The 26,423-nt window shown below is 38.4% G+C and overlaps 1 protein-coding gene across 15 annotated transcripts in view; it reads left to right on the top strand.

Annotated features, from left to right (window-relative positions):
* Window positions 1-26,423, top strand: part of BBS9 (Bardet-Biedl syndrome 9) — a 481,107-nt gene that overhangs the window by 380,981 nt on the left and 73,703 nt on the right. For all 15 annotated transcript variants that reach the window (XM_086396500.1, XM_086396501.1, XM_086396502.1 and 12 more), the window contains one exon: window positions 258-440. In XM_086396500.1, the coding sequence (XP_086252626.1) occupies window positions 258-440 (183 nt within the window). The remainder of the gene's footprint in view (window positions 1-257; window positions 441-26,423) is intronic.

Genomic DNA, 26,423 nt, shown 5'->3' on the forward strand with positions numbered 1-26,423 from the left:
GAACAATGTCCCCATTAAGATGATTTCATGGATATTTTCATCTCTTGGCCATATGGATTTGGAATTACTTTGGGTACTTTTTTTAAAGAAGGAAGCGAAAGATGAATGATAACTTTTATTACTCAACATACCTTGTGTTTGTGGAAGACAAAGTTCATCAAGTTGTTTTAAAGAAAAATAAGAGTGTGCCAAAGGTAATTTGTTGAGGGCTCAAGAATTGTGAAATTATCCCTAACTGAAGTTTGTAATTTCTGCAGGTAATCGCTCTAGCAGATGCAGTAGAGGAAAACCAAGACAATCTGTTCCAGTCATTCACCAGGCTGAAAAGTGCCACCCATTTGGTGATTCTGCTGATCGGGCTGTGGCAGAAGCTCAGCGCAGACCAGATTGCTATTCTGGAAGCGGCATTTCTGCCACTGCAGCAGGACACTCAGGAACTGGTAAGGACCCACAGGCCTGCAGTGGTAACAGCCAGCACTATTGGAAAGATTGTGGTTTTTAGAAGGAGATCACATGCCTATCGTGTTTTTTAAGGTATCAAAGGAAAGCTTGGTTTGTTTTGTTTTCTTTTTATCCAAATCCTGTTTTCCTTTTCCTCAAACCATAATAAAAATGTCAAATAAAGGCCTTTTTTTTCCCTAGAGCTGTTTTAAAAATAGGTATATGGTCCATTTTTATGTGGTATCCAGTCTATTTTTTTTTTTTTTTTTAAATGTTCTTCAGTCACTTAGGAGCCAGGGAAATAGTCATTTGACCGCCAGAGTGATGGCAGTAAACCTTCAGATTAGCTAATCCTTTCCTTTTCCGCCAGAGAAAACAGCTCAGCCATTTTAATTTGCTCAATGTTCTTAAATGTGAGTGTCACTTTAAGGGTTAGAGAGAACTGAGATAGCCTTGCTGAATGACAGGGATACTTTGTTACATTTATAAAGTTCTCTTCTTAAATACCTAGTTCTTTATATGTAATTTATAAATTCTCTTATTCTTGAGCCTGTGAATAGGCAGTTTAAAACAAAAAGGGGAAAAATTGGTATATGTATTTGGAGTTTTTGGTGAAGGATAATATAAATAGAATATCTTAGTTGCCTTGAACCATTGAGGTACATGACCGCCAGATGCCATTATTTCATGCTTTTATTTACAATGAAATAACATACTTCTTGGAAATTAGAGACCCATGAACTTATTTTTTTGTATTTTGAAATGGAGGAAACCATTTCAAGAAAAAAGTCATTTCATATCCATTTTTAAACTCATGTGAAAACATGGTACTAAAGATAATAGTACTAACACTAAAATTTTGCTCCCACATTTTCTTTTAAGTATTTTACAAGGATTATCTCATTTAATCTTAAACATGGACCTACAATATAGTTAAGGTATTGTTTTCATTGCCCTTTTACATACAGGAAAATTTAGGCTTTCTAAATTTTTAGAAAATTTAGGCTTTCTGATGCTAGAGGATAGTAGAGTTTGTATCAAAGTCTCTGTGCTTCCAAAGACATGTTTTTAACTTATGTACTGTATTGTAGCAAAGTCATGAACATGATTTTGAAAATCTCAAGCTTTGTCAGTTGAGTCTGATTTTCTCCAGTTGGGTCAAAGGATTGTCAGCGTGAAAAAAAAAAATCAAGTTACATTTTATATTCTAAACAAAGTAGTAAAAATAAATTAGAAAAAAATTAGCATTCTCATTTTTTTAGGTTGATAAAATTACATCTAATATACGCCTTTGAGGAGCTAGAAATAGACACTGTAATAATAGAAAGTTAAAAATAGAATGGTTAGCATTATATTAATAAAATAATAGCTATCACTTTAAAAATATTTATTTATTAATTTTTGGCTGTGCTGGTCTCTGTTGCTGCATGGCCCTTTCTCCAGTTGTGGGGAGCAGGGGCTACTCTCTGGTTGCAGCGTGCAGGCTTCTCATTGTGGTGGCTTCTCTTGTTGCGAAGCACAGGCTCTACAGCCTATAGGAATCAGTAGTTGCACAGTGTGGGCTCATGTTGTGGTTCCTAGAACACAGGCTCAGTAGTTGGAGCGTACAGGCTTAGTTGTTCCTCGGCATATGGGATCTTCTTGGACCAGGGATTAAATCTGTATATCCTACATTGGCAGGTGGATTCTTTACCACTTAGCCACCAGAAAAGCCCTCACTATCACTTACAAACTCAGATATAGTCGTCAAAAAGACTTGAGTGACTTCAGATCCTGGTTCTACCACTTAACAGCACAGTCCTTCTGGTCAAGTTTCTTAACTGATCTAAATCTCTGCTTCTATAGCTTTAAGATGGAAACAGCTATGTTACCTGACCCAGTAAGTTGTGATAAGAATTAAATGAGATAGTTGGATAGAGTGCTCATTATCATTGGAAGTGGTTTGTCTACTTTAAGTATATTATTTATAGTCCTCACTAAAGCCAGGCAAGGTAGATATTACTACCCGTTCATGGTAATTTGTCTCCTCAACTACACTTGAGGGAAGGAATTTTATCTTACTTATTTTTTCTGTTCTTAGTGCCTGGCACAATGCTGGACCATAGTGCAGTCGATATTTGTTAGGTGAATGAATGGAGATGAGGGTGGAACTAACAAGAGTGACTTGGCAGAACAGATGCAGTAGATTGAATCTGAAGCAGGGCAGGGCCAGCTGCATAATGTACAGGGCTAAGTGTAAAATGAAAATGCAGATCCATTGTTCAAGAAAGTAGGGGAAAAAGCTAAAGTGCTGTTTAAACGGGTACTAAAAACATGTTTTTTTTTTTTTTTTAGTTTCTGTATTCTCTCTCTCCTCATGGTATTTTTTGCTTGTTAATTACTTATGTTGTCCTAAACAAAGAAAAATTTAAAGAATCACCATAATTATACAATTTGTATTTTGTGGCTTTTGCATGCATGTGTATTTCACTTTTATAGAACCACAGAATCACTGCACAAAACTTAAGCTTCTTTATTTCCCTTCTTAACCTATGCACATCTTCCAAGGTTCCCTACCTTCAGCTTCCTGTTGAATAAGGCAGGACTGAAGGAAAAGGAGCTCTTTGTCACTCTACTGCCCTTTCCTTCTGTGTTATCAGTTTCAGTGTAAGTGATTCAATAATATAGGGAAGTAACAGGAGTCTAGTGGGTTTCCTTAGTCCTTCCTGTTTCTTTGCATCTATTGCCTCTTTTTTCATTCCATGCAAGTTCTGGTTCAAATGAAAAGCCTCTCAGGGCCGTCAGTTCCTTCATTTAATCAGCCTAGATGGAACAGGCCTTCCTCCTGCTTAGCTCGAGTCTCCGTGAACTCCCACTCATGCTGGGGCCATGGGGATTTTGAGCTACAGGGCTGCATGTGAAGTGAGCAAAGGAGGAAGGAGGCATGCATATTACACACATCCTCCCTTCTCACACGCACTTCATTGTCGCATCAGACTTCACTTACAAAACACAAATTCAAAGATAAAACTATTAAGAATTTCAAGATGGTGGCAACAAAACATTAAACTGAATGTGAGGCCCTATGCAATTATACAGCTTGCATGTTCCTGAAGCTGGCTCTTAGGCCAGGAAGAATTCCTGAGAAATAAACATTCTCAAATGTAGGACTTGAGTCTTGAGAGAGACTGTAGTATTTCTGACTCTAGAGATTTTAAAACACAGCATTTATTTGGAGTATGTAAGTATGCTCATAGGCAGGTGAATGGACTTCTCAAAGCCACTTTCTACCCTGTCTCTTATTTTCTACTGTCATACCTCCCAAAACATTACTTCAACTTTCTTCTGAATTTGGTGAGATTAGGTGTGTATACTTGTTATGTCTGTTGAAGTCATTAATGAGACAAGACATTTGATAAAAACATAACTTGGAGAAGAATAAATGAAAAAAGACACTTTAGTACTGCTTGTTATGTTCTTCATCTTTAATTAGGTTGTGGTATTCACTTTGGACTTATACTGTTGAGACAGCTTACATATCATGAGAAAAAAAGGAATCCTTTTTCATTCTTTAAGATGTACGCATGCCGTATGTGGTTTTGACATGCTAGTTCACAATCCCCCATGTTATGCCTTTAGACCTCACAAATAAATGTTATGTGATGGGTATCCCACTGAGATGTGAAAATGAAATATGCAAACCTGAAATAACTTGGAAGGAGGGTGAGGTGGGGAAGAAAGGAGTCTCTGACCAGAATGTTGAAAATATATCCCATATTGAAGTTATTATGATACCACAAAAATCTGAATGCAATTTAGACGGTTTGGTTGAGGTTTAGAGGGCAGGGTACATGTATGAGGGGGAGAACTTTAGACATGTGGGCAGCATTTTCAGAAGAGCCTCTCAGTTCAAGGTCAGATGTCCCCACAGTATGTGACAGGTAGGAGAAAGTGCTCAGAAGATGTTTTATTTACAGTTCAGATAGCACTGCATATTGGTTTGTTGTATTGTCATTTAGATGGCATGTGTCACAAGGCAGGCTATATTCCATAGTCAACTCTGGAATATTTTCATCTTAATAGTCTCAGATTCACAAAGCAAAAATATTTAGAATCATTCCTTCTAATGAAAAATAATGTTCTTTGCACTATATTATCAGTATTAAAAAATGCCATCCCTTTTGGAAAAGAATTAATCTTTGTTTTCTCTGATCTGTCTCTTTTTTAATACTTTTCCATTTTTTCCACTTCTCAATACTTTTGGGGGGGCAAATAAATGCTGGTGTTGCAGACTATTATACATGATTTTTTAAGGTGCTGAAAGTTATATATGCCAAATGTGTTTTTGTAGGGATACTCCCTCTTAAAAAAAAAAAAAAACCAAAACAGTAAGTGTTCTATTTGGTATCTCCAAAAAGAGCTCTTAAACTCAGTTCCATCTGTGAATTGGATAACATGGTATTATCCCTTCTGCCGTCCTGTGATGGTGGAGAAGTTTTGCCTAAAATAATGTTCTATCAGAGTACCTATTAGGGAAATTCTAACATGATTTATTTTCTTACTTTTCTGAAGATATTTCAGAATATTTGAATTCTCAAATTAAATTTAAATCCTCTACTGACCCTCTATCTACTTGAAACTCTATGGAAAATACAATCTCTATTTAGGTCAATGTGTTATTGCTTTGAGTCTAAGAGAGTGTTTAATTGTGATATAATACACATTTCCCTCCCATGATGCTGCTTAAAAGCCAAAAGCTGAAAAACTGCACATACCTCAGGATTAAACCAATCTTATATCCAGTCCACTTATTATCCATTTATTCATTCAATGAATAGTTACTGAGACCTGCTGTGTTTCAGGTGCTGTCCTAGGCCTGAGCTTGCCTCAAGAAACCAAATAGACTTAGTACCCATCCTTTGTGGATTTACTTCAGCATTACAAGGAAGCATATCCTAGCCCTGTGCAGCCATCAGCTATCTAACATGATAGCCACCTATCATATGTAGCTATTTAAATTGAAATTTAATTTCCCCTAAAGTCAGGAACAAGACAAGGGTGCCCACTTTCACCATTACTATTCAACATAGTTTTGGAAGTTTTGGCCACAGCAATCAGAGCAGAAAAAGAAATAAAAGGAATCCAAATTGGAAAAGAAGAAGTAAAACTCTTACTGTTTGCAGATGACATGATCCTCTACATAGAAAACCCTAAAGACTCCACCAGAAAATTGCTAGAACTAATCAATGAATACAGAAAAGTTGCAGGATATTAAATCAACACACAGAAATCCTTTGCATTCCTATACACTAATAATGAGAAAATAGAGAAATTAAGGAAACAATTCCATTCACCATTGCAATGAAAAGAATAAAATACTTAGGAATATATCTACCTAAAGAAACTAAAGACCTATATATAGAAAACTATAAAACACTGGGGAAAGAAATCAAAGAGGACACTAATAGATGGAGAAATATACCATGTTCATGGGTTGGAAGAATCAATATAGTGAAAATGAGTATACTACCCAAAGCAATTTATAGATTCAATGCAATCCCTATCAAGCTACCAACGGTATTCTTCACAGAGCTAGAACAAATAATTTCACAATTTGTATGGAAATACAAAAAACCTTGAATAGCCAAAGCAATCTTGAGAAAGAAGAATGGAACTGGAGGAATCAACCTGCCTGACTTCAGGCTCTACTACAAAGCTACAGTCATCAAGACAGTATGGTACTGGCACAAAGACAGAAATATTGATCAATGGAACAAAATAGAAAGCCCAGAGATAAATCCACGCCTTATCTTTGGACACCTTATCTTTGACAAAGGAGGCAAGAACATACAATGGATTAAAGACAATCTCTTTAACAAGTGGTGCTGGGAAAACTGGCCAACCACTTGTAAAAGAATGAAACTAGAACACTTTCTAACACCATACACAAAAATAAACTCAAAATGGATTAAAGATCTAAACGTAAGACCAGAAACTATAAAACTCCTAGGGGAGAACATAGGCAAAACACTCTCGGACATACATCACAGCAGGATCCTTTATGACCCACCTCCCAGAGTATTGGAAATAAAAGCAAAAATAAACAAATGGGACCTAATTAAAAGCTTCTGCACAACAAAGGAAACTATAAGCAAGGTGAAAAGACAGCCTTCAGAATGGGAGAAAATAATAGCAAATGAAGCAACTGACAAACAACTAATCTCAAAAATATACAAGCAACTCCTGCAGCTCAATTCCAGAAAAATAAATGACCCAATCAAAAAACGGGCCAAAGAACTAAATAGACATTTCTCCAAAGAAGACATACAGATGGCTAACAAACACATGAAAAGATACTCAACATCACTCATTATCAGAGAAATACAAGTCAAACCACTATGAGGTACCATTTCACACCAGTCAGAATGGCTGCAATCCAAAAGTCTACAAGCAATAAATGCTAGAGAGGGTGTGAAGAAAAGAGAAACCTCTTACACTGTTGGTGGGAATGCAAACTAGTATAGCCACTATGGAGAACAGTGTGGAGATTCCTTAAAAAACTGGAAATAGAACTGCCATATAACCCAGCAATCCCACTGCTGGGCATACACACTGAGGAAACCAGAATTGAAAGAGACATGTGTACCCCAATGTTCATCACAGCACTGTTTATAGTAGCCAGGACATGGAAGCAACCTAGATGTCCATCAGCAGACGAATGGATAAGAAAGCTGTAGTACATATATACAATGGAGTATTACTCAGCCATTAAAAAGAATACATTTGAATCAGTCCTAATGAGGTGGATGAAACTGGAGCCTATTATACAGAGTGAAGTAAGCCAGAAGGACAAACACCAATACAGTATACTAACGCATATATATGGAATTTAGAAAGATGGTGACAATAACCCTGTATACGAGACAGCAAAAGAGACACTGATGTATAGAACAGTCTTTTGGACTCTGTGGGAGAGGGAGAGGATGGGATGATTTGGGAGAATGGCATTGAAACATGTATAATATCATATATGAAATGAGTCACCAGTCCAGGTTCAATGCACGATACTGGATGCTTGGGACTGGTGCACTGGGACAACCCAGAGGGATTGTACGGGGAGGGAGGAGGGAGGAGGGTTCAGGATGGGGAACACGTGTATACCTTTGGCAGATTCATGGTGATATATGGCAAAACCAATACAATATGGTAAAGTTAAAAAATAAAAAAAATAAAAAAAAAATAAGTTGAAACTTAAGTAAATTATAATGAAATAAAATTAAAACTTCAGTTTCTCGGTCACACTAGCTGTATTTCAGTTGCTCAATAGCCACATGTGGTGAGTGGCTATCGCACTGGAGAGTGTAGATATAGACCATCTCCATCATGGCAGAGGTTTCTGTTGCTTGGCACTATCAGTCATTAAGAGAGAAATTAAGAGAGAAAGGGTCGGTTGAGTTAAGAACTTCAGCACATTTTTAAAAATTGGTGAAAGCAGGGTAGACCACTGACATATAGTTATGCCATGGTGTTTGCATTAGCAGCCCTTATTTCTGGTGTTATGGGATCAGCCTGATCATATGCACAATAACCAGATATTCTCCTGCTGCTGCTAAGGCGCTTCAGTCGTGTCCGACTCTGTGCGACCCCATAGACCACAGCTCACCAGGCTCCCCCGTCCCTGGGATTCTCCAGGCAAGAACACTGGAGTGGGTTGCCATTTCCTTCTCCAGTGCATGAAAGTGAAAAGTGAAAGTGAAGTTGCTCAGTTGTGTTCAACTCCTAGCGACCCCATGGACTGCAGCCTAATAGGCTCCTCCGCCCATGGGATTTTCCAGCCAAGAGTACTGGAGTGGGGTGCCATTACCTTCTCCAGATATTCTCCTAGGAACAAGAAACTCATCTGAGGAGATGTGTGCATTTGCACAATGAAGAGGCAAGAATCTGCTACAAGGGCTGCTACACCCCCTTCATATGGCCTTGGTGGATGTTATAATCATCATCAACTCTTTCCTGTTGAGTTGACACCTGGATTCAGAATTTTTTAAACACAGCATTCTAGGTAATGATCTTTCCCAATGGTGCAGCCAGCAGAAAATCTGCCTGTAATGCAGGAGACACAGGTTCGATCCCTGAGTCTGGAAGATCCTGTGGAGGAGAACACGGCAATTCATTCCAGTATTCTTGCCTGAAAAACCCTATAGACAGAGGAACCTGGCAGGCTACAGTCCTAAGGGTTGCAAAGTGTCAGACACGACTGAGTAACTGAATATACACACAGGTAGTTACTATCACTTGGAGTTGGTATGTGGATGAATCCTTTTTGCCCTTCCTAATCTCTGTATAAATCTGCTTCTCATTTCCTAGTAAACAGCTTAGATGACTAAGATTTTGTAAGATGAAGTCCAGCAGATGGCAGGAAAACAAGGAGCAGCACATTTCCAGATGGCTGTCTCATACTTCTACTCTAAATGTTCCTGTGTTCCACCTGATTCCAGAAGAAGCTCTAATGAAAAGAGCAACAGAGCACTGGTTTGGGGACCTGATTGTGTACACTCCTAAAAGTGGAGGAAATATTGGCATGTTGCATAGCATCTTTCCTGACTTTTTCTTTTCTTTCCAAGTGCTTTTAATATCTGTAGTAGATGTTATCTACTATTTGAAAAAGAAAAGCTTTATTGTGTTCTTTAGGGCTTAATAGTTACCTTCCCTAGTACTGATGTTTGAAATCCCCTGGGAAAAGTTAAGATGGAAATTTACATCAGTCAAGGAAGGAGATTTGGACCTTCAGCCTTACTTTTTGATTGATTATTCCTGGTACAAACTGATATGGAAAGAGAAACTTATTTTTAACATTTTCAACATGGTTCGTGTGAGAAAACAGATGTTTATAATAGGAAATCCTATTGTGCAGAGGGACTTATCAAGACTTACTTACAAGGCCTGAAGACTTCTACGTCACAGGTCAGATTTGATGTAAGGGCCATTGTGCCTCCTGTCTGGATTGAGTGATGACTGTGATGGCTAATCATTACTATTATTAATGACCCCTTCTTAAAAGGCAAACAAAAGGAGGAAGTCTGGTGTCAGTATCAAGCCGGCCTTTATGACTGTTCAAGTATCATCACAAGTGTAACTGTCTATGGGAACATAGTGCAGAAAGTAAATATTTTGCTAATTCCCATGATCTTAGCCAGCAAGATAAACATGAAAGAATTAGTTTTGTGTTCATAATGGCTGCATACTCTGCCTTGTTACTAGTTAGATGCAACTGATGTTATGTAATGGAATATTTGACATCCCTAGAGTTGAATATAATGTATCTTAGAGCTTTTCTGATGACCTGCTTGCTGTTTTAAAAATTGAAATAGTTGAAATACATCAGATTAGGAGCCAAGGAGAATACATTTACAAATGGTGATGTATAATTTTTTAATCTTTCCTTGTGTATATCAAATATGAAACAATGCTTTCATGGACACATTTAACATTATTCACGCATTTCAGAATAAGGAGACCAAGCAAGTGAACAAAAAATTATTTGAAGCTTTACTTTCACTGTATGCCACCTCAAATCCTTTGTGAAATAAGGTGTGAATTAAATATGAAAGTGAAAGTGGCTCAGTCGTGTCTGACTCTTTGCAACCCCATGGACTATATAGTCCATGGAATTCTCTAGGCCAGAATACTGGAGTGGGTAGCCTTTTCCTTCTCCAGGAGATCTTCCCAACCCAGTTCTCCTGCATTGCAGGTGGATTTTTAACCAACTGAGCCACAAGGGAAGCCCCAGAATACTGGAATGGGTAGCCTATTCCTTCTCCAGTGGATTTTCCCGACCCAGGAACTGAACCAGGGTCTTCTGCATTGCAGTCATATTCTTTACTAACTGAACTATGAGGGAAGCCCTCATTTTAAATACAGTATTTAAATATAAATACTTAAGTAAAAATCCTGCTACCACAATGAGGACAGTAATGATCATCACCATCCTCACAATGCTTACCAATTTGATTCCTGCTGGAAGTGTAGTCACATTAGTTTAATTTACTTTAAATACGTGTGTGTGTGTGTGTGTGTGTGTGTGTGTGTGTGTGTGTGTGCTCAGTCATGTCTGACTCTTCGTGACCCATGGACTGTAGCCCACCAGGCTCCTCTGTCCATGAAATTTTCCAGGTGAGAATACTGGAGTGGGTTGCCATTTCCTACTCCAGAGGATCTTCCCAACCTGGGGATCGAACCTGCGTATCTTGCATCTCCTGCATTGGCAGGCAGATTCTTTACCACTGTGCCACCTGGGAAGCCCTTAAAATACTCAAACAAACAAACAAACAAACAAACAAAAAAAACCTTTACTCTACCCAACTTGAGTGTACTAATTACAAAGAGATGATTTTGCCATTTCTGGGACATTGCATTCTTTTAGAAATGTACCCATGAAAACTAGTGACTCTTTCCTCTAAAACGGGTGTTCCCGCTGTGCTGTGACCACACGTAGAGCTGCACCTCTGGGTTTAGTCAGTCACCCTGTTGTGACTGTTGTTGTTCTTTTGGAAATGTTTCTGAGGACCGCCCCTTGGCTTGCATCCTTGTCATTCTACCTGGCTTTCTGCAGTGGCATTTGAAGTAGCCTTTCTTCCCTGTTTCTGCGTTGGTGTGCCCTACACATCTCTGCAAGACTCAGCCCCGTGCTCTTCTGTCACACATCTGCTTACATACTTTCCATGGCTCTCTTTGCCCCTGGTTGTGTTTGGATTCCAGTGCCAGATATTCAGGATTTTCCGTCACTTGGCTCCACTTTATCTTCTTTCTAAAACTCTTTTTCTGCAACTCCTCTCTTCCCCCACTTCGTTCTGGGAACACTGACTTTCCATGGCTACACAACTTCTTTCCATCAAGCCAGGGCTAATAGAGCTTTCTTTCTTCACCTAAAATACTGTCCTTTCTTTACCCTTCTATCCACTCTCTTTAAGAGGCAGATCAATTTTTGTTTCCTCCCTATTTATTCTGGCTTTCATTCTCTTGTGAATTTCCCTTGGGGGTATGACATAGTTTAGCTCTCACTATATGCTCTAAAACTGTCTGTATGCTTGTCTTGTATTCTAATGAATATAAGGACAGATTCTTTTGTTTCCTCACAGAATTAAAGCTTAAATTAATCATATAGTTGGATATAAGTATCCGGAGATTGATACCTCATTTACTTTCATAATGTTTTACACAATTACGTGTTGTCCTCCAACAACTGTGTAGCTTTTTAAGTTTTTTTTTTTTTTTTTTAAGGAAGCAATCTATTTCCATTTTGTACTACCCCCTTTCTTTGCAAGCAACCTCAAATTTGGGGGGGTTCTGTAAGAAAAAACATCTTTCCTGTAAAGATGGTAAAAGATATGGGTAGATTGAACGAGACCACCACACATAAATATTTACACATATATTTATTGACATATCCTTTAATTCAAATCAGTTAACATAAAATTTTTCTTTTTTAATTGAAGGAACATAAAATTTTTCAATTTCACCAGTGTTGAATATATCTAGGTGTAAACAACTGTTAGATAAATACACTTCACCTTTATTAATTTAGCCAAATTTGGTAATAAATACTACTAACAGACATATAGTGGAATAGACACACCCAGCTATTTCTGATATTTCTTTCCAGAGAGTCCTCTAGGAAAATGTGGGGCATAAAACTAATCCAACATTTGGGCACCAGTAATCTAAGTTAATGCACTGAAAGTAGTAAGGGAAAATCTATTTGCTGACATAATGTTTGCATTTATAATTGTGAAATACCAAAACAACCTAAATGCTAATAGTTAGAAAATAAAAACTGTGGTATATCAATTGAATAGAATATTATGTCATACTGAGGTTCACATCCCTTTTAGAGCAAATACTTAATTAACTGGGTATCCTTAGGTATTAAATAAATTATGGAGCTCTCTAAGCACTGATTTCCTTATTTGTACATTGGTGAATGGACCAGATCTCAAAGACTGATTCTGCTTGGAAGGGAGATGAGAGTGGCTATCTAGATTTGATTTCACCTTACTTTTTACTTTATGTTCCCACTGAACAGGGCTTCCTTGGTAGCTCAGCAGTAAAGAATCCTCCTTCAAATGCAGGAGATGCAACAGGAGCCATGGGTTCAATCCCTGGGTCAGGAAGATCTCCTGGAGAAGGAAATGGCAACCCACTCCAGTATTCATGCCTGGAAAACCCTACAGACAGAGGAGCCTGGTGGACTACAGTCTATGGGGTCACAAAAGAGTTGGACGTGATTTAGCAACCAAAGAATAACATACTGAACCAGTAAGCAAATAGTACAGAGAACATGACATTAAGAAAGTGAGTGAACTTGGCTCTCCAATGCCTTTCTCATGAAGGTGTGCCCAGAGTTTGATGGAAAACCCAGTTTGTGATGAGTGAGGAATCTGCCAGTTTTGAGGTGCTTGGAACCAGAGACTCACTGCCTTTCACACAGTTAGGTTGGGAGAAGGGCCGTGCCAGTATCTGAAGAGCTGTTAACACGTGAAATTTCTTTTCTGTGTTTTAGGTGTGTCCTTTTTTCTACTGTGTATTTTCTTTACTGCATAATCTGGCCTTTATTAGGGTTGGCTATGGCCTTACTATTCATGCATTACTGAAACACAGTAAAAATTCAAAAACACATTGAATAAAAATATGTATATAATAAGAATTTCTTCTTCAATAATACCTCTCAAAATAATGTTTCTTACACAGAGTAAGCAAGTTGCATTGCTTGTTTTTCTCAATGAGCTAGACCATATACTGAGCCTCTTTTGGGTGTCTTCACTATGATTTTTAGATTCAGGGTTTTGATGTTTAGTTATCTATGTCAACTGGAAGACCAGAATATTGCTATTAATACTACCACCACCATCATCAGCACCATTACTGCTACTACTATTACTGCTATGATTAATGCTACCACAGAAGGTGCTAAACCATATTTTAAAAAATATTATGCATATGAACTCATTTGGAAATTACTTGTCAAAGGTGAACAGGTGTTGCTGCTGCTGCTGCTGCTGCTGCGTCACTTCAGTCGTGTCCGACTCTGTGACCCCATAGACAGCAGCCCAGTAGGCTCCCCTGTCCCTGGGATTCTCCAGGCAAGAACACTGGAGTGGGTTGCCATTTCCTTCTCCAATGCTTGAAGGTGAAAAGTGAAAGTGAAGTCGCTCAGTCGTGTCCGACTCTTCGCAACCCCATGGACTGCAGCCCACCAGGCTCCTCCATCCATGGGATTTTCCAGGCAAGAGTACTGGAGTGGGGTGCCGTTAGGACACCCTTTATAAACCTCTTAAGATTCATAGGAGGACTAATTGAGGAAATGTATATAAAGTGCCAAATGTAGTTCTGGGCATGTACAATCTCCAGGAATTAGTAGCTCTTGTTACTACTATTTGAACAATAGGATGCCATCCATTGTTAGTGACAGTATTATTTTATGGGTCACTTAGAAAAAAACAAAGCCAAATAAACTATGACATAGTATTTTTTATCACTTAGTTTTTTAGGTAATTATTGAAAGAGCTTTTAGACTTACTTAGACATATGTTTTGGGCTTCCCAGGTGGCGTTAGTGGTAAAGAACCCACCTGCCAATGCAGGAGACTTAGGAGACATGGGTTCAATTCCTCAGTCAGGAAGATCCCCTGGAGGAGGGCATGGCCACCCACTCATGTCTGGAGAATCCCGTGGACAGAGGAGCCTGGAGGACTCCAGTCCATAGGGTCGTACAGAGTCGGACATGACTGAAGCGAGTTAGCATGCACACATGCAGACATATGTTCTACCACATCTTACTCTCGAGCCTGAATAAGAGGAAAGCAATATAAATTAGTTAAGGTATTCCTGAAACTTCTTCACATTCAAAGATTGATACGCTTAAGTCACCTTTCAACAACAGGTCATGCTCTCTGTGTTTTTGCACATAGCACTGTCCTGTGTGCATGAACAGCATTTGTGTATCCTTAAGAGTATGCCACTCTTACCTTCCTGATTTTTTTCTGAGCCTTTGATATTCATTCTAAAAACTTTCTTTTTGGACTAAGCTCAAAGCTTCATTTTTTTTTTCCTTCAGTTGAATCACATTTTGGTGCAAATTAAGGCATCTGGTCCCATCACTTCATGGGAAATAGATGGGGAAACAGTGGAAACAGTGTCAGACTTTATTTTTTTGGGCTCCAAAATCACTGCAGATGGTGACTGCAGCCATGAAATTAAAAGACGCTTACTCCTTGGAAGGAAAGTTATGACCAACCTAGATAGCATATTCAAAAGCAGAGACATTACTTTGCCAACAAAGCTCCATCTAGTCAAGGCTATGGTTTTTCCAGTAGTCATGTATGGATGTGAGAGTTGGACTGTGAAGAAAGCTGAGCGCTGAAGAATTGATGCTTTTGAACTGTGGTGTTGGAGAAGACTCTTGAGAGTCCCTTGGACTGCAAGGAGATCCAACCTGTCCATTCTAAAGGAGACCAGCCCTGGGTGTTCTTTGCAAGGACTGATGCTAAAGCTGAAACTCCAATACTTTGGCCACCTCATGCAAAGAGTTGACTCATTGGAAAAGACTGATGCTGGGAGGGATTGGGGGCAGGAGGAGAAGGGGACGACAGAGGATGAGATGGCTGGATGGCATCACTGACTCGATGGACGTGAGTCTGAGTGAACTCTGAGAGTTGGTAATGGACAGGGAGGCCTGGAGTGCTGTGATTCATGGGGTTGCAAAGAGTCGGACACAACTGAGCGACTGAACTGAACTGAAGCAGCTTCTGTCCATAGTTACCAAGAAATTTTAGGCAAATTGATGTTTACTGCTCCAACAAGAGTCTTGTGTGACACATTCATTAAGCAGACCACATCTATCCCAGGGATTTGGCAATTTCTCTTACTTTAGTTGTATTGTTTGGCATAGGATAGTACATAATACATTTCTCCTATCTGTATCTTCTTGGTTTCTTTTAAATTCATTTTTAATTGGAGGATAATTGCTTTACAATGTGGTGTTGGTTTCTGCCGTACAGCAACGTGAATCAGCTATAAGTATACATATATCCCCTCCCTCTTGAACCTTCTTCCCAGCCCGTCTCCCATCCCACCCCTCTAGGTTGTCACGGAGCACTGAGCTGAGCTCTCTGTGTTATACAGAATCTTCCCACTAACTGTCTATTTTATACACGGTGGTGCACATATTGTCAATGCTACTCTCTCAATTCGTCCCACTCTTTCCTTCTTCTTCTGTGTCCAGAATTCTGTTCTCTATACCTGTGTCTCTGTTACTTCCTTGCAAATAGGTTTATCAGTACCATTTTTCTAGCTATATGTATGTGTTAATAGACAATATTTGTTCTTCTCTTTCTGACTTCACTCTGTATAATAGGCTCTAGCTTCTTTATCTTCTTATTTTATATCCTGAAAGGCGAGTAGCTTTTGCTTTGCAAGAACATCTGGAATTGCTGTCATTCTTCTGTCATGAATATTCACTTCACTAATTTCAAATTTATGCTTCCAACTATTCTGTTTCCATGCCTTTATGTGCACACAGCTTTTTTGTTTAATGATGAATAGTGGTATAATCTTGATATTTTAAAAGGTAATCAGTTTGGCAGGGAAGTATGACCATTAAACATCCATCAATTGAAGTGACATGGTAGGAAAAGTTACTAAGACAAAGAATGTGCATGCCCAGACACCAGCAGCAATACCTGGACTGGTGCCTGGAAGCCAGCAGTTGTCAGATGCCACTGAGTTTGACACAGTCTGTTTCGGAGATATTCAAATATGAAAACAATGCCCTAGAATTGATAGAACATAATTGTAAGCACAGAGTAAAAGATTTAGAGTTATTTTTTGCTAACTGGGAATTTGTGAATGGTTTGAACTGGGGACAGGAAGTTATAGAAAAGGGCAATGCCCTGGTGTTCCGTCTTGGAGCTGATACCCTTGACCAGCAGTGCATTCCATATAAATAGGAAAAATCTTACCAGTTGTTGCTTTTTGAAAAGAAAGCCACAGAGAAACTGAGAAGTAATGAGGGTTGACTAATCAAGGTTGCTCTCCTTCTTATTCTGGCAGAATGATTATGAGGTAAGTTTTGATTTCAGTGATCTGTCATTTATGATGACTGCAGAAACACTGGTCTCTCCCATCACAGTGAATGAGACTATGTGGATGAAATCACTGATGTTGTTAGCAGGAATATGCTTCACTTTCTGCATTTAAAATGGTGAAACTTTCCACTTTCGTATGTAATCTAATTTCTGTGGTTTAATGACAGTGGTCAGCTGCAGTGGTTAGTTGTTTTCTAACCCATTGGCTCTAAATTCAAAGTCATAAACATCTTTATATAATTTTTAACAACTTTAGAAATAAATCCAATAAACTTCCCTAATTAAGACATCCCTGTTTTGTAGAGGAAAAAAGGAGAGGAATTAAATACATAACACGTATACAATCATACACACACAGAAGAGAGATAGGCCTGCCTCCTCAACTTAAAAAAAAATGTAAGAAAGTGAACTTTTATTGAGCATTATTATGTTCTATGCATTGGCCAAGGACTCTACCTACATTACCACATTTAATCCTCACTCCATCCCTTTGAAGTAGGGGGCTGTAACAGATGCGGTTCATACTCCATCCATATCTCTTTACCTTCTGCTGTTCCTGAAAGCTTCTACCTGCTGGGCACCTGCAGTTTTTCTGACTGAGGAATCTCCCTGTTTGGCAGAGCCTGTGGAGCCACCGTGCTTGGTCAGTGACTAATAGGGTTGGTAGATTAATACCCCAGCTCCCTCATCCCTCCAGCTGGGAAAGTCCGAGGTATGCTCCACACCACCTCCCGGAGTAGTCCAGGAGGACTGCACTAGCTACCTAAGGCTGTACCTGTTCACAGCCAGCAGTTTATTGCCTTCTCCACCTTCTCCCTCTCACTTCCCACTGACACCTTTTGGATCAGCTGTCCGATATCCTACTGGCACCCACATCCTTGCTTTATGACTATTACTTTCAATTTATAGATGAGGAAATATGCCCAAGGTCATATAGCTGGAAAAAAGCAGAGGCGAGATTTGAACCCAAACTAAGGAGCCTCACAAAAGTGAAACCTGGTTCAGTGGGGGTAGCTTTTGACCAGGTGATCATACTGAAGTTTTATTCTTCAATATGACTACTTTAACAAGGATAATAGTAATTTTTATTTTGTATTATGTGTACCCACTCTGCATTTTATACTAGAAAATGCTGACAAATTTAGTCTACTTGTTTGCTTCACATAGCACTAATATGAACTCAACGATATTGATTTTTGCACAAAACTGACAGGACGGTATCTCATGATGTAGACAGAGATCTTCCTGTCTTAAATTTTATTGCTGACAGATAATTCTTGATATCATTCTAGGAAGGGGGCTAAAACAAAAGCATTCCTAAAGCACATTATCTATACCTCTCTAAATACATTTCATTTTCTGCATCATTATATTTTTTTATACATTCTTAATTGTCACTTGAGGGTAGGATCCATATCTGATTTGCCTTTTTTTTAAACTTCATAATGTTTGGTATAATGTCTTATGTATCAGTGGGCTGTAAATAAATATTTTAAAATAGATAAATGGTTATATGGATTAAACTAGTGCTGTATTAAATGGACGAAACATTTGAAATTAGGTTGGACTGTGAAGAAGGCTGAGCGCCAAAGAATTGATGCTTTTGAACTGTGGTATTAGAGAAAACTCTTGAGAGTCCCTTGGACTGCAAGGAGATCCAACCAGTCCATTCTGAAGGAGATCAGCCCTGGGCTTTCTTTGGAAGGAATGATGCTAAAGCTGAAACTCCAGTCCTTTGGCCACCTCATGCGAAGAGTTGACTCATTGGAAAAGACTGTGATGCTGGGAGGGATTGGGGGCAGGAGGAGAAGGGGACGACAGAGGATGAGATGGCTGGATGGCATCACTGACTTGATGGACGTGAGTCTGAGTGAACTCCGGAGTTGGTGATGGACAGGGAGGCCTGGCGTGCTGCGATTCATGGGGTCGCAAAGAGTCAGACATGACTGAGCGACTGAACTGAACTGAACTGAATTAGGGATAAGCATACCATCTCATAAATAACTGCTATTTGAGGTCTGTGCTGCTATGTTACTATTTTGTGTGATCAGTCGCTCAAGCTCAGTCATGTCTGACTCTTTGCAACCAGCCCACCAGGCTCCACCGTCCCTGGGATTCTCCAGGCAAGAATACTGGAGTGGGTTACAGTTTCCTCCTCCAGGAGATCTTTCCAACCCAGGGATGGAACCTGCATCCCCTGCATTGGCAGGTGAATACTTTCACCACTGAGCCACCTGGGAAGCCCCCTATGTTACTGTTACCTTAGCTTGATTGCTGTGAAAAATGACACAAACATTGAATGATATACAGTCAATCACTTCAGATCCCATTCTCCATACTTTTTTCTTCAAATTTGAATTCTATTTGAAAGAAAATAGAAATAGAATCCTAGTAGGTGGACTTTCCTATAGCTATCTCAGATCCACCGGTGGCTTTGACAAAGAAAGAAGTAGGTAAGCAAATCTTAAAATAGTGAAGCTTCTGGGTGGGGTGGTCCTAAAAATCAAACTAATTAAAGGGAAGAAAGAAAAACAAAAAGAAAAGAATTCTAGAGAAAAATGCTTTACACTTAAATCAGTGGTTTCATGTATTTTGGGACTTTTTTCGAGTTTGGTTATTTCTTTTTTTTTTTTTTAATTTTATTTTATTTTTAAACTTTACATAATTGTATTAGTTTTGCTAAATATCAGAATGAATCCGCCACAGGCATACATGTGTTCCCCCTCCTGAACCCTCCTCCCTCCTCCCTCCCCACACCATCCCTCTGGGTCGTCCCAGTGCACCAGCCCCAAGCATCCAGTATCGCGCATCGAACCTCAATGGGCAACTCGTTTCTTACATGATATTCTACATGTTTCAATGTCACTCTCCCAAATCTTCCCACCCTCTCCCTCTCCCACAGAGTCCAAAAGACTGTTCTATACATCAGTGTCTCTTTTGCTGTCTCGTACACCAGGTTATTGTTACCATCTTTCTAAATTCCATATATATACGTTAGTATACTGTATTTATGTTTTTCCTTCTGGCTTACTTCACTCTGTATAATAGGCTCCAGTTTCATCCATCTCATTAGAACTGATTCAAATGTATTCTTTTTAATGGCTGAGTAATACTCCATTGTGTATATGTACCACAGCTTTCTTGTCCATTCATCTGCTGATGGACATCTAGGTTGCTTCCATGTCCTGGCTATTATAAACAGTGCTGCGATGAACATTGGGGTACACGTGTCTCTTTCCCTTCTGGTTTCCTCAGTGTGTATGCCCAGCAGTGGGATTGCTGGATCATAAGGCAGTTCTATTTCCAGTTTTTTAAGGAATCTCCACACTGTTCTCCATAGTGGCTGTACTAGTTTGCATTCCCACCAACAGTGTAAGAGGGTTCCCTTTTCTCCACACCCTCTCCAGCATTTATTATTTGTAGACTTTTGGATTGCAGCCATTCTGACTGGTGTGAAATGGTACCTCATAGTGGTTTTGATTTGCATTTCTCTGATAATGAGTGATGTTGAGCATCTTTTCATGTGTTTGTTAGCCATCTGTATGTCTTCTTTGGAGAAATGTCTGTTTAGTTCTTTGGCCCATTTTTTGATTGGGTCATTTATTTTTCTGGAGTTGAGCTGTAGGAGTTGTTTGTATATTTTTGAGATTAGTTGTTTGTCAGTTGCTTCATTTGCTATTATTTTCTCCCATTCTGAAGGCTGTCTTTTCACCTTGCTAATAGTTTCCTTTGATGTGCAGAAGCTTTTAAGGTTAATTAGGTCCCATTTGTTTATTTTTGCTTTTGTTTCCAATATTCTGGGAGGTGGGTCATAGAGGATCCTGCTGTGATGTATGTCAGAGAGTGTTTTGCCTATGTTCTCCTCTAGGAGTTTTATAGTTTCTGGTCTTACGTTTAGATCTTTAATCCATTTTGAATTTATTTTTGTGTATGGTGTTAGAAAGTGGTCTAGTTTCATTCTTTTACAAGTGGTTGACCAGTTTTCCCAGCACCACTTGTTAAACAGATTGTCTTTAATCCATTGTATATTCTTGCCTCCTTTGTCAAAGATAAGGTGTCCATGTGTGCGTGGATTTATCTCTGGGCTTTCTATTTTGTTCCATTGATCTATGTTTCTGTCTTTGTGCCAGTACCATACTGTCTTGATAACTGTGGCTTTGTAGTAGAGCCTGAAGTCAGGTAGGTTGATTCCTCCAGTTCCATTCTTCTTTCTCAAGATCGCTTTGGCTATTCGAGGTTTTTTGTTTTTCCATACAAATTGTGAAATTATTTGTTCTAGCTCTGTGAAGAATACTGTTGGTAGCTTGATAGGGATTGCATTGAATCTATAAATTGCTTTGGGTAGTATACTCATTTTCACTATATTGATTCTTCCAATCCATGAACATGGTATATTTCTCCATCTATTAGTGTCCTCTTTGATTTCTTTCCCCAGTGTTTTATAGTTTTCTATATATAGGTCTTTAGTTTCTTTAGGTAGATATATTCCTAAGTATTTTATTCTTTCCGTTGCAATGGTGAATGGAATTGTTTCCTTAATTTCTCTCTCTGTTTTCTCATTATTAGTGTATAGGAACGCAAGGGATTTCTGTGTGTTGATTTTATATCCTGCAACTTTACTATAGTCATTGATTATTTCTAGTAATTTTCTGGTGGAATCTTTAGGGTTTTCTATGTAGAGGATCATATCATCTGCAAATAGTGAGAGTTTTACTTCTTCTTTTCCAATTTGGATTCCTTTTATTTCTTTTTCTGCTCTGATTGCTGTGGCCAAAACTTCCAAAACTATGTTGAATAGTAATGGTGAAAGTGGGCACCCTTGTCTTGTTCCTGACTTTAGAGGAAATGCTTTCAATTTTTCACCATTGAGGATAATGTTTGCTGTGGGTTTGTCATATATAGCTTTTATTATGTTGAGGTATGTTCCTTCTATTCCTGCTTTCTGGAGAGTTTTTATCATAAATGGATGTTGAATTTTGTCAAAGGCTTTCTCTGCATCTATTGAGATAATCATATGATTTTTATTTTTCAATTTGTTAATGTGGTGTATTACATTGATTGATTTGCGGATATTGAAGAATCCTTGCATCCCTGGGATAAAGCCCACTTGATCATGGTGTATGATCTTTTTAATGTGTTGTTGGATTCTGATTGCTAGAATTTTGTTAAGGATTTTTGCATCTATGTTCATCAGTGATATTGGCCTGTAGTTTTCTTTTTTTGTGGGATCTTTGTCAGGTTTTGGTATTAGGGTGATGGTGGCCTCATAGAATGAGTTTGGAAGTTTGCCTTCCTCTGCAATTTTTTGGAAGAGTTTGAGCAGGATAGGTGTCAGCTCTTCTCTAAATTTTTGGTAGAATTCAGCTGTGAAGCCGTCTGGACCGGGGCTTTTGTTTGCTGGAAGATTTTTGATTACAGTTTCAATTTCCGTGCTTGTGATGGGTCTGTTAAGATTTTCTATTTCTTCCTGGTCCAGTTTTGGAAAGTTGTACTTTTCTAAGAATTTGTCCATTTCTTCCACGTTGTCCATTTTATTGGCATATAATTGTTGATAGTAGTCTCTTATGATCCTTTGTATTTCTGTGTTGTCTGTTGTGATCTCTCCATTTTCGTTTCTAATTTTGTTGATTTGATTTTTCTCCCTTTGTTTCTTGATGAGTCTGGCTAATGGTTTGTCAATTTTATTTATCCTTTCAAAGAACCAGCTTTTGGTTTTGTTGATTTTTGCTATGGTCTCTTTGGTTTCTTTTGCATTTATTTCCGCTCTAATTTTTAAGATTTCTTTCCTTCTACTAACCCTGGGGTTCTTCATTTCTTCCTTTTCTAGTTGCTTTAGGTGTAGAGTTAGGTTATTTATTTGACTTTTTTCTTGTTTCTCGAGGTGTGCCTGTATTGCTATGAACTTTCCCCTTAGGACTGCTTTTACCGTGTCCCACAGGTTTTGGGTTGTTGTGTTTTCATTTTCATTCGTTTCTATGCAAATTTTGATTTCTTTTTTGATTTCTTCTGTGATTTGTTGGTTATTCAGCAGCATGTTGTTCAGCCTCCATATGTTGGAATTTTTAGTAGTTTTTCTCCTGTAATTGAGATCTAATCTTACTGCATTGTGGTCAGAAAAAATGCTTGGGATGATTTCTATTTTTTTGAATTTACCAAGGCTAGCTTTATGGCCCAGGATGTGATCTATCCTGGAGAAGGTTCCATGTGCGCTTGAGAAAAACGTGAAATTCATTGTTTGGGGATGAAATGTCCTATAGATATCAATTAGGTCTAACTGGTCTATTGTATCGTTTAAAGTTTGTGTTTCCTTGTTAATTTTCTGTTTAGTTGATCTATCCATAGGTGTAAGTGGGGTATTAAAGTCTCCCACTATTATTGTGTTATTGTTAATTTCTCCTTTCATACTTGTTAGCATTTGTCTTACGTACTGTGGTGCTCCCGTGTTGGGTGCATATATATTTATAATTGTTATATCTTCTTCTTGGATTGATCCTTTGATCATTATGTAGTGACCTTCTTTGTCTCTTTTCACAGCCTTTGTTTTAAAGTCTATTTTATATGATATGAGTATTGCTACTCCTGCTTTCTTTTGGTCCCTATTTGCATGGAAAATCTTTTTCCAGCCCTTCACTTTCAGTCTGTATGTGTCCCCTGTTTTGAGGTGGGTCTCTTGTAGACAACATATGTAGGGGTCTTGTTTTTGTATCCATTCAGCCAGTCTTTGTCTTTTGGTTGGGGCATTCAACCCATTTACGTTTAAGGTAATTACTGATAAGTATGATCCCATTGCCATTTACTTTATTGTTTTGGGTTCGAGTTTATACACTGTTTTTGTGTTTCCTGTCTAGAGAATATCCTTTAGTATTTGTTGGAGAGCTGGTTTGGTGGTGCAGAATTCTCTCAGCTTTTGCTTGTCTGAAAAGCTTTTGATTTCTCCTTCATACTTGAATGAGATCCTTGCTGGGTACAATAATCTGGGCTGTAGGTTATTTGCTTTCATCATTTTAAGTATGTCTTGCCATTCCCTCCTGGCTTGAAGAGTTTCTATTGAAAGATCAGCTGTTATCCTTATGGGAATTCCCTTGTGTGTTATTTGTTGTTTTTCCCTTGCTGCTTTTAATATTTGTTCTTTGTGTTTGATCTTTGTTAATTTGATTAATATGTGTCTTGGGGTGTTTCTCCTTGGGTTTATCCTGTTTGGGACTCTCTGGGTTTCTTGGACTTGGGTGAATATTTCCTTCCCCATTTTAGGGAAGTTTTCCACTATTATCTCCTCAAGTATTTTCTCATGGTCTTTCTTTTTGTCTTCTTCTTCTGGAACCCCTATTATTCGAATGTTGTAGCATTTAATATTGTCCTGGAGGTCTCTGAGATTGTCCTCATTTCTTTTAATTCGTTTTTCTTTTATCCTCTCTGATTCATTTATTTCTACCATTCTATCTTCTAATTCACTAATCCTATCTTCTGCCTCTGTTATTCTACTTGGTTATTTCTTATTCGTTGAGATTTTTAAGAATATAGTGTGTTAGGGAGAAGTTGACCCCTTCAGTTTATTCACATGGTTCTTCTCTTGTCCTAACTTAAATAAGATTCTTCTCGGACTTTGTCAGATATAGGGATATTTGGGGAGTCTATGACCTCATGTGTCTTTTGATTCCAAAATAGAAATGTCTTCTCCAAGTATTCTCGATAATGAGTCCCTGAATTGAGCATCGATAACTCAGACTCATTGAAGTCAAGTTTGACCATTGTTATGTTTTCAGGGGATGTGGTGTCCCAGGGCAGTTCCTTCATGTCAGTTATAGTAGTCCAGGCAGCTAAGAGGTAGACTTTGGTAGACTCTTCTAAAAGTTTAACTCATACAAACTGACACAAATCATAGTGCTTTTTGATTATGCAGTAAAATCTCATTTAATTATACACAGATTATTTATTTGGATAAAGAAGCTGATATAAATTTTGTGACCATAAATTTTCTAGGTGAAGACCTCATATATTTTCTGCCTAAAGTGACTTGATGACAATAGACTGAGAGACACACATGATGAAATGGGAAAAAAGTTCTTGCCTAGTGGCCAAGAGCATGGGATTTAAAGCCATGCAGTTGGATCCCATTACAGCTCTTACTTTTAGTAACTGTGTTATTTATGATAAACTTTTTTACTTTAAACTACTTTACATCTAGCACCTTAGTTGGAAGTTACAGCACCAACTTCATGGGATAAATATTTATTACTACAAATAATGTTTATAAATTTCGTAGCGTACTTTCTAGTACATAAGAGATCCTAAACAGTTGTTACTTTTGTTGTTATTATTTCTAGTGTCATTATTATTCACAAGAACCAACCCTCCAAAGATCAACTTTCAGAGAGTATTTCCAGAAGTAAGAATAATAATATGGAATTAAATAATTAAGTAACTACAATTGATAAATGGTGCCAGTGCTTATTCACTCAATCGTGTCTGATTCTCTGTGGCCCCATGAACTATAGCTCCTCTGTCCTTGGAATTTTTCAGGCAAGAATACTGGAGTGGGTTGCCATTTCCTACTTCAGGGGATTTTCCCAACCCAGGAATTGAACCACATCTCTTGTGTCTCCTTCTTTGGCACATGGGTTCTTTACCACTAGCACCACTTGGGAAGCCTCCCCATGATTAATAAACATGTCTCATTAAGTCTAAATGTACCTGGCAAAGGAAATTACTTTTCTGATTTTTTTAACCGATGAGAAAACTGAGATGCTGAGGCCTAAAATAACTTTCCCAGAGACATACAGCTTATAAGGAAAGGTGTCAAAATTTAGCCTAGGTCTTCAGACTTCTAACTTTCACGACCCTTGCTGCCTCCTACAAGGAAATACATAAGCAAGCATAAGTCCTCGCCTAAAGCAGTGAATAATTGAAGGACCCAGTGCTACATGTTAGGCCAGGTAACTAATGTCAGAGGGAAAAGCAGCCACAAATTCATGAGTCACTTTCCTGGGCCTCCCTTTTCCCCTTGATCTTGACCTGGTAACTACTATCTTGTTAGCTTTCCTATACCTTCAAAGAGGTGATTTTTTGTATATATTTTTTTCTAGTTATTCTCAGTGGGATAATTGGCCAACATGATCTAATTTACCATCATGAGAAGCAGGTTCCCCCTGAATATTCATTATCAATTTTATTTTTCAGTCTTAATATTTTTGTAAGTTATTTCTGAATAGTACCTGTGACTGGAAACTTTTGCCTGAAGCAAACTTGAATCCTTAGTCAAGATGTTTGTCTAGGTGAAGCATCATTAATGTTTTGTTTTAAAATTGAATATGGCTATCCAGGATCAAGTTTCATGATAATTCAGGTAATCTACTTTGTGTTCCTTTTCCTGTCTAAAGCTTCAGGATCAGCATAGGTCAAATGCAGATTTCTTAGCAAAATGTAACTTAAAAAAAAAAAGGATCAGAGTAGGTTGATTTGAAGCAACCTTCTGCTTTCTGCCTGTATTGCTGCTAAACTGCATGAAGTTTACTAAGCTTCTGTTTGTCAAAAAGGTTTTAGATTTTCACCTGATAGGAAGCAGTGTGTTTTATTTTTCATAATATTATGTTGATAAGCCTGGCACCTTGTTCTACTTTTGGTTAAAATCTGAAGTAGATTTCTACAGCTTTTGAAGCATCACAAAGAACTGGAGAACTCCATTAAGTCCAATAAGTCATTGCAGTTTAAGATAAGAAAGGATGATGTTGGAGAGTTCGGTTCAGTTCACTTCAGTTCAGTTGCTCAGTCATGTCTGACTCTTTGCGACCCCATGAATCGCAGCACACCAGGCCTCCCTGTCCATCACCATCTCCTGGAGTTCATTCAAACTCACGTCCATCGAGTC

This window comes from Bos grunniens, chromosome 4 (genome assembly GCF_055505025.1).
Source record: "Bos grunniens cultivar Pamir isolate PY7600 chromosome 4, Bosgru_T2T1.0, whole genome shotgun sequence".
Lineage (NCBI taxonomy): Eukaryota > Metazoa > Chordata > Mammalia > Artiodactyla > Bovidae > Bos > Bos grunniens.